Below are 16,169 nucleotides of genomic sequence, written 5' to 3'. Positions count from 1 at the left end.
CTGAACAGACTAGTAATTAATAAGAAGACTGACTCAGTGATAAAATCTCCCACTAAAAAAAAAAAAAGAAAAAACCAGGACCCAGTGGTTTTATGGCCTAATTCTACCCAACATTTAAAGAACTAGTAGAATCCTTCTCGAATTCTTCGAAAATCTTGAAGAGGAAGGAATACTTCTGAACTATTTTTCAAGGTTAGTATTACCCTAATACCAAAGCCAGACAAAGACGCTATGAGAAAAGAAAACACAGTCCAATATCTCTGATGAATATGGATACAAATATCTTTAACAAAATACTAGCAAACTGAATTGACAGCACATTAAAAGAATCATTCACTATGACCAAGTGGGACTGATCCCTGGGGTGCAAAGATGGTTCAAAATATGCAAATAAATGTGATATACTGTATTACTAGAATAAAATACAAAAATCATATGATAGCCTCAATATATGGGGAAAAACATTTGAAAAAATTCAACATTCTTTCATGACAAAAATAACAAATTAGATACAGAAGGAATGTACTTCAAAACAATAATGGCCAACTATCACAAGCCCACAGCTACACAGTCAACAGTGAAAAGTTGAAAGATTTTCCTCTAAGATGAAGAACAAGATAAAGATGCCCATTCTTGCCACTTCTATTCAACATAGTGCTGGAATTCCTAGCTAGAGCAATTAAGCAAGAAAAGAAATAAAAGGTGTCCAAATACGAAAGCAAGAAATAAAATTATTTCTATTTGCAAAAAAAGAAAGAGGGACCATCACTACTGACCACATGGACATAAAGGGACAATAAACAAATACTATAAATAACTTATGCTAACAAATTTGATAATTTAGATTATATGGACAAATTCTTGGAAACTCACAATCTACCAAAACTCACAAAGGAGAAATTGATATTATGAATAGGCCTATTTAAAAGAAATTGAATCAATAATTAGTAACCTTCCAAAACAGCAGGTACTATGCTCAGATGGTTTCACTTGGCAAATTCTACCAAACATTTAACTAAGAAATTATGCCAATTCTTTATGATCTCTTCCAGAAGACAGAAACACAGGGAACATTTCCTGACTCATTCTATGAGGCCAGTATCACTCCAATACCAAAGCCGGACAAAGACATTACAAGAAAAGAAAACTACAGATGAATATCTTTCATGAATACATATGTGAAAATCCTCAACAAAACATTAGCAAATCACATACATAAATGTATAGAAAGAACTATACAACACAACCAAATGGGTTATTCCAGGTACGTAAGGCTAGTCCGATATTCAAAAATCAATTAATGTAATCTACATGCTAAAGAAGAAAAATCATATGATCATATTAATAAATGCAGAAAACGTATTTGACAAAATCTAACACCTACCCATAATTTTAAAAAACTCTTTGTAAATTATAAATAAAATAGAAGTAAGCTTCCTCAGTTTGATAAAGAAAATCTACAAAAAGTTTATAGCTAACATCATACTTACAGTGAAATCCTAAATGCTTCCTCCCTAAGATCAGGAAGAAGGCAAGCATGCCCATTTTTACCATGCTATTTAACATCATACTGGAAGTCCTAGCTAATGCAATAATATAAGAAAAGAAAATCAGAAGGAAGAAGTAACACTGTCTGTTAGATAACGTGACTGTCTCTATAGAATATCCCAAAGAATCACCAATATCTAGTAATAAACAATTATTGCAAATTTACAGGACACAAAAGTTAATTGCAATTGCTTTCCTATATACCAGCAATGAAGTATTTGTATTTGAATTTTAAATTATAGATATTAGCACCACTTATAGTAGCACTGAAATTTCAACACTTCAGTGTAAATCTAAAAGAAAATATGTACAAGATCTATATGAGGAAAAGTTCATTACTCTGATGAAAGAAAGCAAATAAGATCTAAATAAATGGAGAGATATTTCATGTTCATAGAATGAAAGATACAATATTGTTAAGATACAAGTTCTTGTCCATTTAATCTATAGATTCAATGCAATCTCAATCAAAATCCCAGCAAGGTATTTTTTGGATACCAACAAATTGTTTCTAAAGTTTATAAAGTTTAATAGACCCAGAGAAGTCAACACAATGTTGAAGAACAACAAAGTTGGAGGACTGACACTACCCAACTTCAATACTTACTAAAAGCTAAAGTAATCAAGACATGTAGCACTGCCAAAATAGACAGACAAGCAAACAGAATAAAGAGCCCAAAAACAGACTCACAAATATATGCAACTGATCTTTGGCAAAGGAACAAAGGCAACTCAATGAAGAAAGAGTACTCTTCTCAACAAATGATGCTGAAACAACTGGACATCCAAATGCAAAAAAAAAACAATGACTCTAGACATAGACTTTACAGTTCTCACAAAAATTAACTCAAAATGGGCTGGGCGCAGTGGCTCACGCCTGTAATCCCAGTACTTTGGGAGGCTGAGGCAGGCGGATCACGAGGTCAGGAGTTCGAGACCAGCCTCACCAACATGGTGAAACCCCATCTCTACTAAAAATACAAAAATTAGCCGGGCGTGGTGGCGCACGCCTGTGGTCCCAGTTGCTAGGGAGGCTGAGGCAGGAGAATCACTTGAACAGGGAGGCGGAGGTTGCAGTGGGTCGAGATTGCACCATTGTACTCCAGCGACAGAGTGAGACTCCATCTCAAAAAAAAAAAAATTAACTCAAAATGGATCATAGTTATAAATGTAAAATGCAAAACTATAAAACTTTTACAAGACAGTAGAAGAGACTATCTAGGTAACTTTGGGTTTGAAGATGAATTTTTACATACAACACCTAAAGCACAATTCGTGAAATAAAAAAAAAATGGTAAGTTTGACTTTATTCTGGCTCTGCAAAAGACACTGCTAAAAGAATGAAAAGATAAGCCACAGACTGAGAGAATATCTTTGCCAAACACATATCTGATACAAGGCTTGTATCCAAAATATAAAAAGAACTCTTAAAACTCAACAATAAGAAAACAAATAACCCAATTTTTAAAATGGGTAAAAGACCTGAATACCTCACCAAAGAAATGAAACAGATGGCAAATAAGCTTATGAAAACATGCTCAACATCATGTATAATCATGGAACTGCAAATGAAAACAATGAAAAATCACTACACAACTATTAGAATGGCTAAAAGCCCAAACACTGTCAATTCTAAATGCTGACAAAGATGTGGAGCAACAAGAATTCTCCTCAATTGCAGGGGGGAATGCAAAATGGTACAGCCCCTTTGCACGCTCATTTGGCAGTTTCTTATAATGCTAAACAACTCTTACTATATGACTTAGCAGTCATGCTCCTTTGTGTTTACCCAATTGAGCTGAAAACTTACATCTACACAAAAACCTGAACAAAAGTGTTGATAGTAGCTTTATTTATAATTGCCAAAACGTGGAAACAACCAAGATGCCCTTTCATAGGTAAATGGATAAATTGTAGTAAATCCATAAATTGATTATTTATCAGCAATTAAAAAGAAATAAACTGTCAAACTATTGAAAGACACAGAGGAACTTTAACTGTACATTGTTAGGTAAAAGAAAGACTAATAATATCAAATATACAACATTCTTGAAAAGGAAATACTATAGAAACAGTAAATAAACAGATTAGTGGTTTCCAGGGATTCAGGTGGATGGAGGAAGAGGTGAATAGGTGGGACACAGGGGATTTTGGGGGCAATTAAACTATTCTGTGACACTGTAATGGTGGATCCAAGACATGATACATTTGTCAAAACCCACTGAGCTGTACAAGGCAAAAAGCAAACCAGATGTAAACTATGGACTTTAGTTAATAATAATGTATCAAAATTGGTTCATCAACCATAACAAATGTATCACATTAATGCAAAATGTTAATAACAGGGGAAGCTTTATGCGGGAAGTGGGGGGACTGCACTAATGGGAACTCTGTAATTTCTGTTCAATTTTTCTGTGAACCTAAAACTTCTCTAAAAAATAGTCTATTAATTATTAAATGAAGGAACATCAAGATGAAATTGTGACCTGAAAGCAAAACCAGAGTGCCATACAAAGGTAGCTTTTGTCTTGCTGGCCAGGCTATAAGATTTAATAGAATTTAGAAAACAGGAAGGGAAGAGAGGATTAAGTGTGGCCAGAGAAGAAGAGAGGAGGTACTTTTAAAAGAAAATTATAGTAAACAAGTGAAATACAGCAACAGAGAAAGACAGTAGGTCAATACTAGTAAAGCTAAGAACCTGAAACAACTGCCACTGAAAAAAGATCTTACGAATTTGCAAAGCATTTTCTCCATATTGTACAATATAATTCTGTCCTCTGCTCCCCTTTAGAACCATGAGCAAAATCTCAATTATATTTTCTCCTTTTGAAATGTGGTTTTATGATTGGAAGATGTATTCCATTAGACTATAAGTGGGTACAGGGATTTCTGCTTTCATCCATGATGGAGCATCAGGGACCAGAATTACTTTTCTACTTTAAACCACTTAAATACTGGACAAAAATACATGAAACAGTGGTATTCAGAAATTGGAAAACAGTGAATGCAGTACATATGGAAATAAAGTGGAAAGGCCCTGTGATGACCCCAGTTTGCTGTCTAGAATTGCCAGTCCACAGTGTAGGGAAGGGGAACTCAGAGCACACTGGTCACCTTGAGTTTAGGAAACAAAGTTCAGTGTTTGTGGAAGCCAAGGTACAATATTAGAAGGAAGGCAACCATACAGATTGAGAGAGAGAAAAAGAGAGAGCTCTTGAGAGGTCCATAGATGTACAAAGGATTCCCCTCGATGTATACAGAGGTTTTCACTATCTACTCCAAAGTTCTATATACCTTTCTACTCCACCTAGTCAGTCAGAGCTCTCTTCAACCAGAAATCTCTATAGAACTTGGGAGTGCTGTAAGATGTGCAGCTGTCCTTGGTTTAAACATGGCAACGTTTGGGTTTAAAGCTGAAGTTGAAAGAGGGCAGAATTCCCAGCAACCTGTTCCAAGCAAATATTATTTTCTACTTTTGAACTGTATTCCATAGTGTGCTTTACACTATTATTTCAAAATTCTCTCCAGCCCTAAGACATAAGAAACTTAATTTCCTTTCTATTGACAAGTAGTCATAAACTTAACATACAAGCTCTAGCAGTTCTTTATATTCCTGAACTGACAACTACTCATCTGCAGTCAAAGCATTTGTGGATATAATTCCTAGTAACAAAATCTACAAACTATTTAAATTTATCACTGCTACACCTCAAAGGCCTGCCAACATTTCAGTAGTACGTTCTAATCACAACTCAAAATTCTCCATTCCATGTACTAACATGCACTCCTCAAAAATTAATCTAGGCCGGGCGCAGTGGCTCACGCCTGTAATCCCAACACTTTGGGAGGCCAAGGCAGGCAGATTACCTGAGGTCAGGAGTTCAAGACCAGCCTGGCCAACATGGTGAAACTCTCTCTACTAAAAAAAAAAGAAAAAAAAATACAAAAGTTAGCTGGGTGTGGTGGTTCATGCCTGTAATCCCAGCTACTCAGGAGACTGAGGGACGAGAATCACTTGAACCCAGGAGGCAGAGGTTGCAGTGAGCTGAGATCATGCCACTGCACTCCAGCCTGGGCAACAGAGCAAGACTCTGTCTCAAAAAAAAAAAAAAAAAAAAGAATCTAGTTTCAGTAACACGTATCCTTAACTAAGAATTTCAATACTTGCTTGACAACCAGCTCAACTATATGGCTCCAAACTCCAAGGCAAGGAGTCTGTACTGTTAACCTAATAATTATTACTTTATAGAAATTAATGTAACAGAGGTTATTATCACAATAATGCTTTAATGAGTGGAAACTTACGTGGTTCTGTTGCAGAAACATCTTTAAATTCATCAGTTGAGTGGGCTTCTATGAATTCTGAAGTAAAAGTGTATTTGTCACTATAAACTTCAAACGGCAATTATATATACTAATTGAGTTTAAATTTTATTGTTTTAATTTTAGTAACTTATTCAGAAGAAAGAAAACTTTGAAAAAATAATAACTGCCAACACTGCAGATCTTCCTAATCAGGTAAGAAATGGTAATATTTAAAAGAATGTGTGTAACAGCTGATTATAAACATCACTTTCTCATCAAAACTTGTTTTTGCTCTTGTATTCTCTTATATTCATTGATGGTACCATCATTATCTAGTCTTCCTTCCTTCCATATCCAATCATCAACTTTCAAGTAAATATTTCTCAAACCTGACTCCCTTCTTCTTTTCACTAGTGTCTGAATATAGGTACTTATCACACATCTAAGGTATAATAACTTCCCTTTCCTACTCCTAGTCCCCAAATCTAGCTTCTACAGTGCAATCAGGAAAAAACTTCTCTAAAATTAAATCCTACAAAAAATCTTCAATGATTATTATTTTTGAAAAAAGTCTAAGCTCCTTAGCAGAGCATCCATTCCCACTATGACTAGGCCCTCTGTTACTTCATCCCTATATATTGCTTCTTACTCTAATACCAATCCAGTTGTAATTCTCTATGCATGTTGTTTGTTCACGCTATTGTCTTCTTAAAATACCAAATATTTCCCTTCTTTACTTGACTAAATCCTATTCACCCTTTAAAGTTGCATAAAGTCTTCTAACTCCTTAGGTTGAACAGATTGCTCCTTTCTGTGGACCCAATGCAAATTCCACATACCTTTATCATGCATGACACTGTACTAACATGCTAGATAATGTACTTGTATCCTTACTAAGCTGTAAATTTTACAGAAGTAACAACCACATTGTTGTCTGTATAGGGGATACACATTATATTCATTTTGTATGTTCCCAGAATTTGGAACATAATAAAAACTTTTATTAAAATATCAAACTCACTATTATTATCTAAATTTACCATTGTATAATTTTATAACTGTAAATTTTTAACTTTAAGTCTCAAAATGTTCATACACTTAGGAAACCCCACAAAAGTCAAACATGCCGGGCATGGTGGCTCATGCCTGTAATCCCAACATTTTAAGAGCCCGAGGTGGGAGGATCACTTGAGGCCAGAAGTTCAAGACCAGCCTGGGCAACATAGTGAGACCTCCATCTGTACAAAAAAAAAAAAAATCAGCTGGCCTCAGTGGCCTGTGCCTGTGGTCCTAGCTACCTCAAAAGGCTGAGCAGAGAGGATCACTTGAGCCCAAGAGTTTGAGGCTGCAGTGAGCGATATTCATGCCACTACACTCCAGCATGGGTGACAGAGTGAGACCCTCTCTTTAAAAGATAAAAAATAATAACAAAATTTTTAATAAAATTTTTAAGGATAAACATATATAAAATATTATCACCTTCAATTTTCTGTGCCAGAGCTTCACAACTTTTCATTGCTTCTGGTCGATTTTCTTTATCCCTGTTAAAGTTCAATAAATGAAATTTTTTTAATATATCAAAGAGTAAGAGTTTAAATTACACTAAAATAACTAAAATGTGAAGTCCAGACATATGAAGTTTGTAGAATAAAAATTAAACATATCTTTAATCTTTACTCACAGACAGTAAGGTAAACTTACAAGTTACAAGTTGAAAAGTCAAACTAAACTATGTAATTATATGAATTCCATGCAGGCCATGAATACAATTAAGTATACCAAAAACATTCACAACAAAAACAGCAAAAATAAATTGTTAGAAACATGAGGTATCTTTTTGTCGAAGTATTATTATCAATCGTATAATGATGAAGGACATAAGTTCCGGAGTGAGACTACCTGACCTTTGGGTCAAAACCTGTTTCATCCATTTACTAATTATATGACCTCAGCCAGGTATATTACTTAACCTCTATTGGCTTCAGTTTATTCTCATTAAAATTGGGGTATAATAGTACCTTTCTCATAAAGTAGTTATGAAAATCAAAGATTATACATGTAAAGTTACTACAAAAATCACTAGTACACAGCAGACACTTAAATGTCAAGTATAAATATGGTCTAAACCTTAATCTTTGAACCAAGGATCTACTTATGCAACCCCCAGGAGCCAACTCAAGTACCACTCTCTTCATTATTTTCAGTTATTGACAGAGATATCACTAAAGTAACTGCATGACTAGTGGCCCCTCCCAACTATGGGTATGTATATTCTATTTTAACACAAAAAAAGAAAGTTTTATCTGTCTAATGCAAAAACATGGTTGCTTATAAATGTAAAAATTTTACTTGATAAGCTGTTAATATAATTAATGAAGGTGTTCATGAACAATGAAGTATTTTATTAGATCTTAGTTTCCTATTTATTACTAGGAGTTTCCTAATCAAACTGAGAGAAGAGTTTATAAGCCAGATATTTCAAAGCTAGCAATGTCCAATATAACTTTCTAATAACAGCCACATGTAGGTACTAAGCACTTTAAATGCGGCTAGTGTGACTAAGAAACTGATTTTCTACATTGAATTTGCATAGCCACATGCAGCGAATGTCTCCTGTATTGTACATCTCAGATTATTTAAAATTGCAAATAGAAACAAGCTGACTAGACCTGATTTGACTAAGAAGCTCTGTGTATAGCCATCATATCTGACCCATTATCTTACATTCAGTGCTAATTATATACCCTTTCTTACTGTTTTTAATTCAATTAGTTCTTATATTTCACTTACATAGTTTTAGACAACATGACTTTCATGGAGGATTTAGACCTCTGTTTAAGGCGATTCTTCAGTTCTTCAAATCTTTGTACAAGCCTTACTATTTCTGCAATATTTAAAATGACTGTTTTGTCAGGTTTTGGAGGCTCTGCTTGTAAGAGAGTTTGATCTTTACTTATCTAAAATAATAAAATTAACCAGTTACTTAGTAAATACCCATTTTGTTCCCATACCTCAAATAAATTTCATTATTTCCTTTATTAAATCAAAGTAATTTTTATATTTTTCTTATCTATAGCTATAGCCAAGTAATGATACAATATTTTACAAATATATTTATATGAGCAATTATCTATGAATACAACTATAGCTCAGTGATGGCTTTTACATGTAAAGCCTGAAATCTAACTGTCTGTTTATTGCTTTAATATATAGGAATTTTAAGCAAGTCCAATAACAATAAATGCAACTCAAAATATTTACAAGAGTAATTCTAAATTGTTTCCCATAAATTCTTTTTAAGAATACCCTTACTGTAGTAAATTATCTAAAGATAGTAATTTTCTCTCAAAGTCTAATACTGTCTATTACTAACTCCCAGAAGTTAAAATATAAAGATCTATGGAACTAGCATTTTTCCAGTCTGCATGGGGAAGACTGTGACATATTTGGCTGTCTTGAGACCTTTGGAATAGATCAAGCTAAAAAATAACAAGCCGTGGAAAGAAACAGCAAGATTCACAGAATAAGATGACCATAATTACTATTCTAGGTAATAAGTTTACTTAAAGAAAATTCAGCAAGAATGAGTGTCCAAAAACCACAGCAAAAGAAACCTACAAACAGCCAATGTGTGGAGACATAAACAAGCAGAATAGCAATTGGGGTCAGAAAGTTTTGATAGGAAAATGGCACAGAATATTTACAAGAGTAATGCTAAAATAATTGCTTGCCCTAAATTCAGAGATCCACCCATGTAGACATCTCCAATCCTTATGCTAGGAGGAAAAGTTGGGGAAAAAATGAAGTCAAGGACTTAGCAAAGATAAATTCTAGCACTGGGGATTTAGAACAGAGACTTCATTTTTGTAATGACTGGAATGAGAGTAGGATATAACAGCAGGAAGTGAATGCTGGGCAATGCACTAGAAGTCTGAGCTTGGGTGTAGGGAAGATATGGCAAGGAACACAGAATAGGTGGAAGAGAAGCAGGAGACCTATGGAAATTCTATAGACAAAGGAAATATTCCAAATAAGAAGCCGGAAATCATAAATTGAGTCAAAAATAATGTCATCAATTTATTGCATCTCATCTCAAAAATCTATTCTTCATTGTCTTGTCTGTGATAGTGGAATATTTCTTCCCTGACAGGTGGCCTGATGTTAGCCTTTTTCAGTAGAGGGTCCTGAAGAGGCACTAGAAGAGGAAGAAGCTTTTCTTCCTAGTTCTGTGTATCTCTCTCTGCTTCTTCCTCAGGTAGTGTGTAGTATATTTTATAGTACTCACCCCCAGAAAATTTCAACAGCATCACCTGATGGATGGCTTCCTGGTAAGGTCCCTGGCATGGCAGATTCCTATGGGCAGCTTCCCCCAGAACTTCGTAGCAAAATCCACCAGTGCAGAGCCTCCCTTAGGGAAGTTTTCCAACATATCACCCTTATGAACAGCTTCCCATCAGGAAGTACAACACCTCTCTGGAAGGTGGCTTTTCCTAGCATCACAGAGGGCAGATTCCTAAGTGTACCACCCTCATGGACACCTTCCCAGAGAGTTCAAGCTCCACCAGCCTTGCAGCCCAGCAGACTTCTCTGCTATGTAGTGATGAAAGCTGCTCCCTCTTCAGAAGTTCTGCATCTTAGCCCTGCGTTGCTGGGAGGGAATGATTGGGGATATTCATATTCTGATTCCATCCTAGGAGTTGAAGTTGTTCCCTCTATCTTCTACTCCTGTATTCATTAGAATTATCTTTACTCCTTTAGTAGAATGTCTATCAATATCCTTTAGTAGATATTCCTCTGTTACAATAATTCTTTATATTAAACTTTCCCTAACCAAATTACTGTGTGGTTTTTGTCCCTTGATTAGACTCTCGATACATCACATTTCCCAATACAGATTAAATTTTAACAGAAGTCCTTTCTGGGAAAAAAGATAAAGGCACAGAACTAAAAGAGTATGGAATAGATAGTGGGTTATCAGCTAAACGGTTTCTTCAGAAAGACCTTTGGGGCACAGATTCCAGCAGGACAATTCTGAAGTGTACAGGCTACTGTAGGTTCAGCCTACATTTCTCTGGTGTAGCTCACCATATTCTCTAATAGTTTCCACATGTATCTCTGTTAATGCAACATGTAATGCAAAATGATCACTGACATTAACCTTACCAGCATGTACTGACAATAAATTACGTCAGCAGTAAAAAGATTATCACAAGATTCTCAAATGTTAGTGTGCATAAGAATCCCTTGTTTCCTACCTGTTGAAGCAGTAGACTCCTAACTCACAGACTCACAAAAGAAATCTAATCCAGTAATGTGCACTTATAACAGGTATCTTGGCTGACATTTAAACGTGTTCTATCAACTACACTTTAAGAAACATTCCTTGAGGTGCCCTCTCCCAGCACTCCTATTCAACACAGTATTGGAAGTCCTGGTCAGAGCAATCAGACAAGAGAAAGAAATAAAGGCATCCAAATAGGAAGAGTGGAAGTCAAACTATTCCCATTTACAGACAACATAATCCTATATCTAGAAAACCCCAAAGTCTTGGCCCAAAAGTTCCTTCAGCTGATAAACAGCCTCAGCAAAGTCTCAAGATACAAAGTCAATGTACAAAAATCACTAGCATTCCTATACATCAACAACAGTCGAGCCAAGAGCCAAATCAGGAACGCAATCCCATTCACAATTGCCACAAAAAGAATACCTAGGAATACAGCTAACCAGGGAGGTGAACAATCTCTACAAGGGGAACTACAAAACACTGCTCAAAGAAATCAGAAATGACACAAACAAATGGAAAATTTATTCCATGTGCATGGATAGAAAGAATCAATATGGTTAAAATGGCAATACTTTCCAAAGCAATTTATAAATCCAATGATATTCCTATCAAACTAACAATGAAATTCTTCACAGACCTAGAAAAAATCTATTTTAAGTTCATATTGGAACCAAAAAAGAGCCCAAAGAGCCAAGGCAATCCAAAGCAAAAAGAACAAATCTGGAGGCATCACACTACCCGACTTCAAACTATACTACAGGGCTACAGTAACCAAAATAGCATGGTACTGGCACAAAACCAGACACATAGAGCAATGGAACAGAATAGAGAAGCCAGAAATAAGGCTGCACACCTACAACTATCTGATCTTCGACAAACCTGACAAAAGCAAACAATGAAGAAAGGACTCCCTATTCAATAAATGAGGCTGGGATAACTGGTTAACCAAGTGCTGAAGATTTAAACGGGACTCATTGCTTACACCATATACAAAAATTAACTCAAGATGAATAAAAGACTTAAATGTAAAACCCAAAACTATAAAAATTCTGGAAGACAACCTAGGCAATACCATTCTGGACATAGGAATGGGCAAAGACTCCATGAAGATGCCAAAAGCAATTGCAACAAAAGCAAAAATTAACAAATAGGATCCAATTAAACTTAACAGCTTCTGTGCAGCAAAAAAAACTACCAAGAGAGTAAACAGCCAACCTAGAAATTGGGAGAAAACATTTGCAAACTATTCACCTGACAAAGGTCTAATATCCAACATCTATAAGAAACTTAAGCAAATTTATAAGACACAAACAAACAACACCATTAAACAGTGGACAAGGCCGGGCGCAGTGGCTCACGCCTGTAATCCTAGCACTTTGGGAGGCTGAGGCGGGCAGATTGCCTGAGCTCAGGAGTTCGAGACCAGCCTGGACAACATGGTGAAACCCCGTCTCTACTAAAATACAAAAAAAAAAAAAATTAGCCAGGCATGGTGGCATACACCTGTAGTCCCAGCTACTTGTGAGGCTGAGGCAGGACAATTGCTTGAACCCGGGAGGCAGAGGTTGCAGTGAGCCGAGATTGTGTCACTGCACTCCAGCCTGGTGAGGGAGCAAGATTCTGTCTCAAAAAAAAAAAAAAAAAAAGTGGACAAAGGACATGAACGACACTTTTCAAAAGAAGACATACATGGGGCCAACAATCATATGAAAAAAAGCTCAACATCACTGATCATTAGAGAAATGCAAATCAAACCACAATGAGATACCACCTCATACCAGTCAGAATGACTATTATTAAAATGTAAAAACAAAAAATAAAAGGTGCTGGCAAAGTTGTGGAGAAAAAAATGCTTATACATTGTTGGTGGGAGTATAAATTAGTTGCCTGCTGTGGAAAACAGTGTGGTGATTCCTCAAATATCTAAAAACAGAACTACCATTTGACCCAGCAATCCCATTACTGGGTATATACCCAAGGGAAAATAAATCATCCTATCATAAAGACATGTACATGTGTATGTTCACTGCAACACTATTCACAATAGCAAAGACATGGAATTGGCCTAAATGTCCATCAGTGGTTGACTGGATAAAGAAAACGTGGTACATATATACCATGGAATACTATTCAGCCATATAAATGAATGAGATCATGTCTTTTGCAGGAACATGGATGGAGCTGGAGGCCATTATCCTTATCAAACTAGCACAGGAACGTAAAACCAAATACTGCATGTTCTCACTTATAAGTGGGAGCTAAATGATGAGAACTCATGAACACAAAGAAGGAAACAATAGACACTGGGGTCTACATGAGGGTGGAGGTTGGGAGGAAGGAGAGGAGCAGAAAAGATAACTGTTGGGTACTGGGCTTAATATGTGGGTGATGAAATAATCTGTACAACAAATATCTGTGACATGAGTTTACGTAAATAACAAACCTATACATGTACCCCTGAACTTAAAATAAAAGTTTACAAAAAAAAAAAAAGAGAAACACTCCTTGAAAAACAGTACATAATACAAACCTTTAGATAATATATCTGGTACACCAAATTAATAAAATATTAAAGATAAGTAATTATGGGTTTAAACATTGAAAAACTTGAAATTCCAGATCAGAAGTATACTGTGCAGTGGGGGTTCCTCCTGGTGATTATGAATGCACTGGTTGGGATTTCAGGCAAAATGGATATGATAGTAACCAACAATAAGGTGTAGACACAGAGAAAAGTGGACACATCTGACAGTTATTTAGAAAGTAAAACCCAGAGGACTTGTGGATAGATTAAATATCAGGAATAGATGGAAGTGAGTTGTCAGGAATGGTTTCCACATTTCACATTTACCCAATTTGATAAATAGTACTCATTCACTAAGATAGGGAACACTAGAAGAGATATGAGTTTAGGAGTAAAAATTCATATTTCTGACCCATTGCATCTGAGGTGGAATAGTCTAGTAAGCAATTATATACAAAGCCTGGAGTTCAGGGAAACATTTTGAGCAAGAGGTTTATGTTTCTAAATTACATGCATAAAGGTAATACTTGAATGGAAAAACTGCATGAGACTGCCTAGGGAGAAAGTTTGGAGTAAAAAGAAAAAAGGCATAGGATAAAACTTTGAGGTACTCCAACATTTACTGGTTGGGTTAAGGAGGGGACTCTAAAAAGAAGACAGCCAAAGAGGTAAAACAATAGCCAGGAAAATGTAATTCACAGAAGCCAAAGGACTAGTGTTTCAAAAATGAGGGCACGATCAATAATATTAACTATAGCTGAGGCACACACACAAAAAAAGTCTGTTTAATTTAACAACATACAACTTACTGGGAACCATATGGAGAGAATGTTTTACTTGTTAGGGAGACAGAATTCAGTCTGGATAGATTGAGAAATGCTTGGGAAGTAAGAGCATAGTGTATAGTAAATGAATATAAAAATAAATGTGGCTCTGAATGTGTGACACATGCTCCATGGCTAACCTCTTAAGGGTTATTATAGGAAATCCATTAACAACTCTAACTGTTTTACTTAATACCCTTAGTTGTCTCTTACAAGGAAAGAGTGCCCAGATTAATCTTTTCACTAGGTGCCAGTTTATTCGTTGAATACTTTAAAAAAAAAAAAAAACTAGTTTCATTGTTCAAAGACTGTCTCCTCTGTTTTTCTCCCACTCGCTTATAAACCAGTTTTGCCTTTATACCCTGATAATAATCTAATGATTGTTTCCCTAATATGAGTAAATTTGCATACAAAATAATTTTTTTAAAAACAGGCTAATAAAGGACATGGAAATAGGCCTTTAGAGAGGAATGTGGATCAAATAAGAGATAGAAGAGCATATTTAAAAACTGAAAAGAAGGATAAATTGAATGAGAGAAACTGAATATACAAGAGAGAATAATTAATTAATCAAAGTTCTTGAGAGGGCACGGCAGGGCACAGTGGCTCACGCCTGTAGTCCCAGCACTTTGGGAGGCGGAGGCAAGGGAATTGCATGAATCCAGGAGTTCAAGACTAGCCTGGGCAACATGGCAAAACCCCATCTCTACTAAAAAAAATACCAATTAGCCAGGCATGGTGGCTCATGCCCGTGGTCCCAGCTACTTGAGAGGCTAAGGTTGGAGAATCACCTGAGCCCGGGAGGTCAAGGCTTCAGTGAGCCGAGATCAAATCACTGCAGTCCAGCCAGGGCAACCAGAATGAGATCAAGTTCTCAAAAACACAAACAAACAAACAAACAAACACAAAGTCTTGAGAAGGCAAGAGGATATGAAATCCAAAACAGAAGTGAAATAATTAGTCATATGTATAAGAAAGAACAATGTATCTGTCTTAACAGGAAAAAAGAAAGAGAAAATGAGTACAGATGTTAATATTGTGTTAGGTAGCAGGAATTGAAGGAGTTCCAACCAACGGCTTGTATTTAGAGCATTCCAAGTGTTTGGTGGCCAGAGCAGTATTTAAAGTAATAATTGGAAAAACAGAAATTTACAGTTCAAGAATAAGTTGCCTAAATTAGTAATTTTTAAAATAAAGTAATTTAGTTAATGACAAGTTCCAGAGTGTGACTGGAAGTGGAGGCCAAGAGATCTTTGGAGATGAGGAAGTCAAGAAAGTGAGAAGCCAGGGTTTTGGATAGGTCATGTACATTGACAGGACTGAGTGCAAAAGAAGAGTAAAAGTAAACCCATTAATAAAATAGTAAAAAGAGGTTGATGGATGAAAAGAAGATGACAAGATGAATTTCCAAAGTTGCAAAGAAGAACACATTTTAAAAGAGGGTAGAGGAATAGTAGACTTCACTCTACCCCTACTTCTCTGGAAGGATAATGACCTCTATGCCATAATCAAAGAATGACTAACACTTTTCCAATGTCAGTCAAATGTATCCTAAAGCAAACAGCATATAGACCATGAAAGTCTTCTGTTCTGGGACCAGAGATAAAAACAATGAGAAGATGCTAGGATATAGTCACAGTTCATGCATTTAAGGTTCTATCTATATTTATCCTTTAAATACCCC

At 35.8% G+C, this 16,169-nt stretch overlaps 1 protein-coding gene across 31 annotated transcripts in view; it reads right to left on the bottom strand.

Annotated features, from left to right (window-relative positions):
- Positions 1-16,169, bottom strand: part of CCDC7 (coiled-coil domain containing 7) — a 411,675-nt gene that overhangs the window by 383,335 nt on the left and 12,171 nt on the right. For 28 of the 31 annotated variants that reach the window (XM_063781580.1, XM_063781581.1, XM_063781579.1 and 25 more), the window contains 3 exons: positions 8,644-8,810; positions 7,333-7,394; positions 5,854-5,910 (listed from right to left, as the gene is read on the bottom strand). In XM_063781580.1, coding sequence (XP_063637650.1) covers positions 5,854-5,910; positions 7,333-7,394; positions 8,644-8,810 — 286 coding nt within the window. The remainder of the gene's footprint in view (positions 1-5,853; positions 5,911-7,332; positions 7,395-8,643; positions 8,811-16,169) is intronic. The other 3 variants (XM_063781605.1, XM_063781606.1, XM_063781604.1) reach the window with 2 other exon arrangements.

This window comes from Pan troglodytes, chromosome 8, assembly GCF_028858775.2.
Source record: "Pan troglodytes isolate AG18354 chromosome 8, NHGRI_mPanTro3-v2.0_pri, whole genome shotgun sequence".
In the NCBI taxonomy this organism is placed as follows: domain Eukaryota; kingdom Metazoa; phylum Chordata; class Mammalia; order Primates; family Hominidae; genus Pan; species Pan troglodytes.
This window is presented reverse-complemented; position numbering and strand designations above follow the sequence as displayed.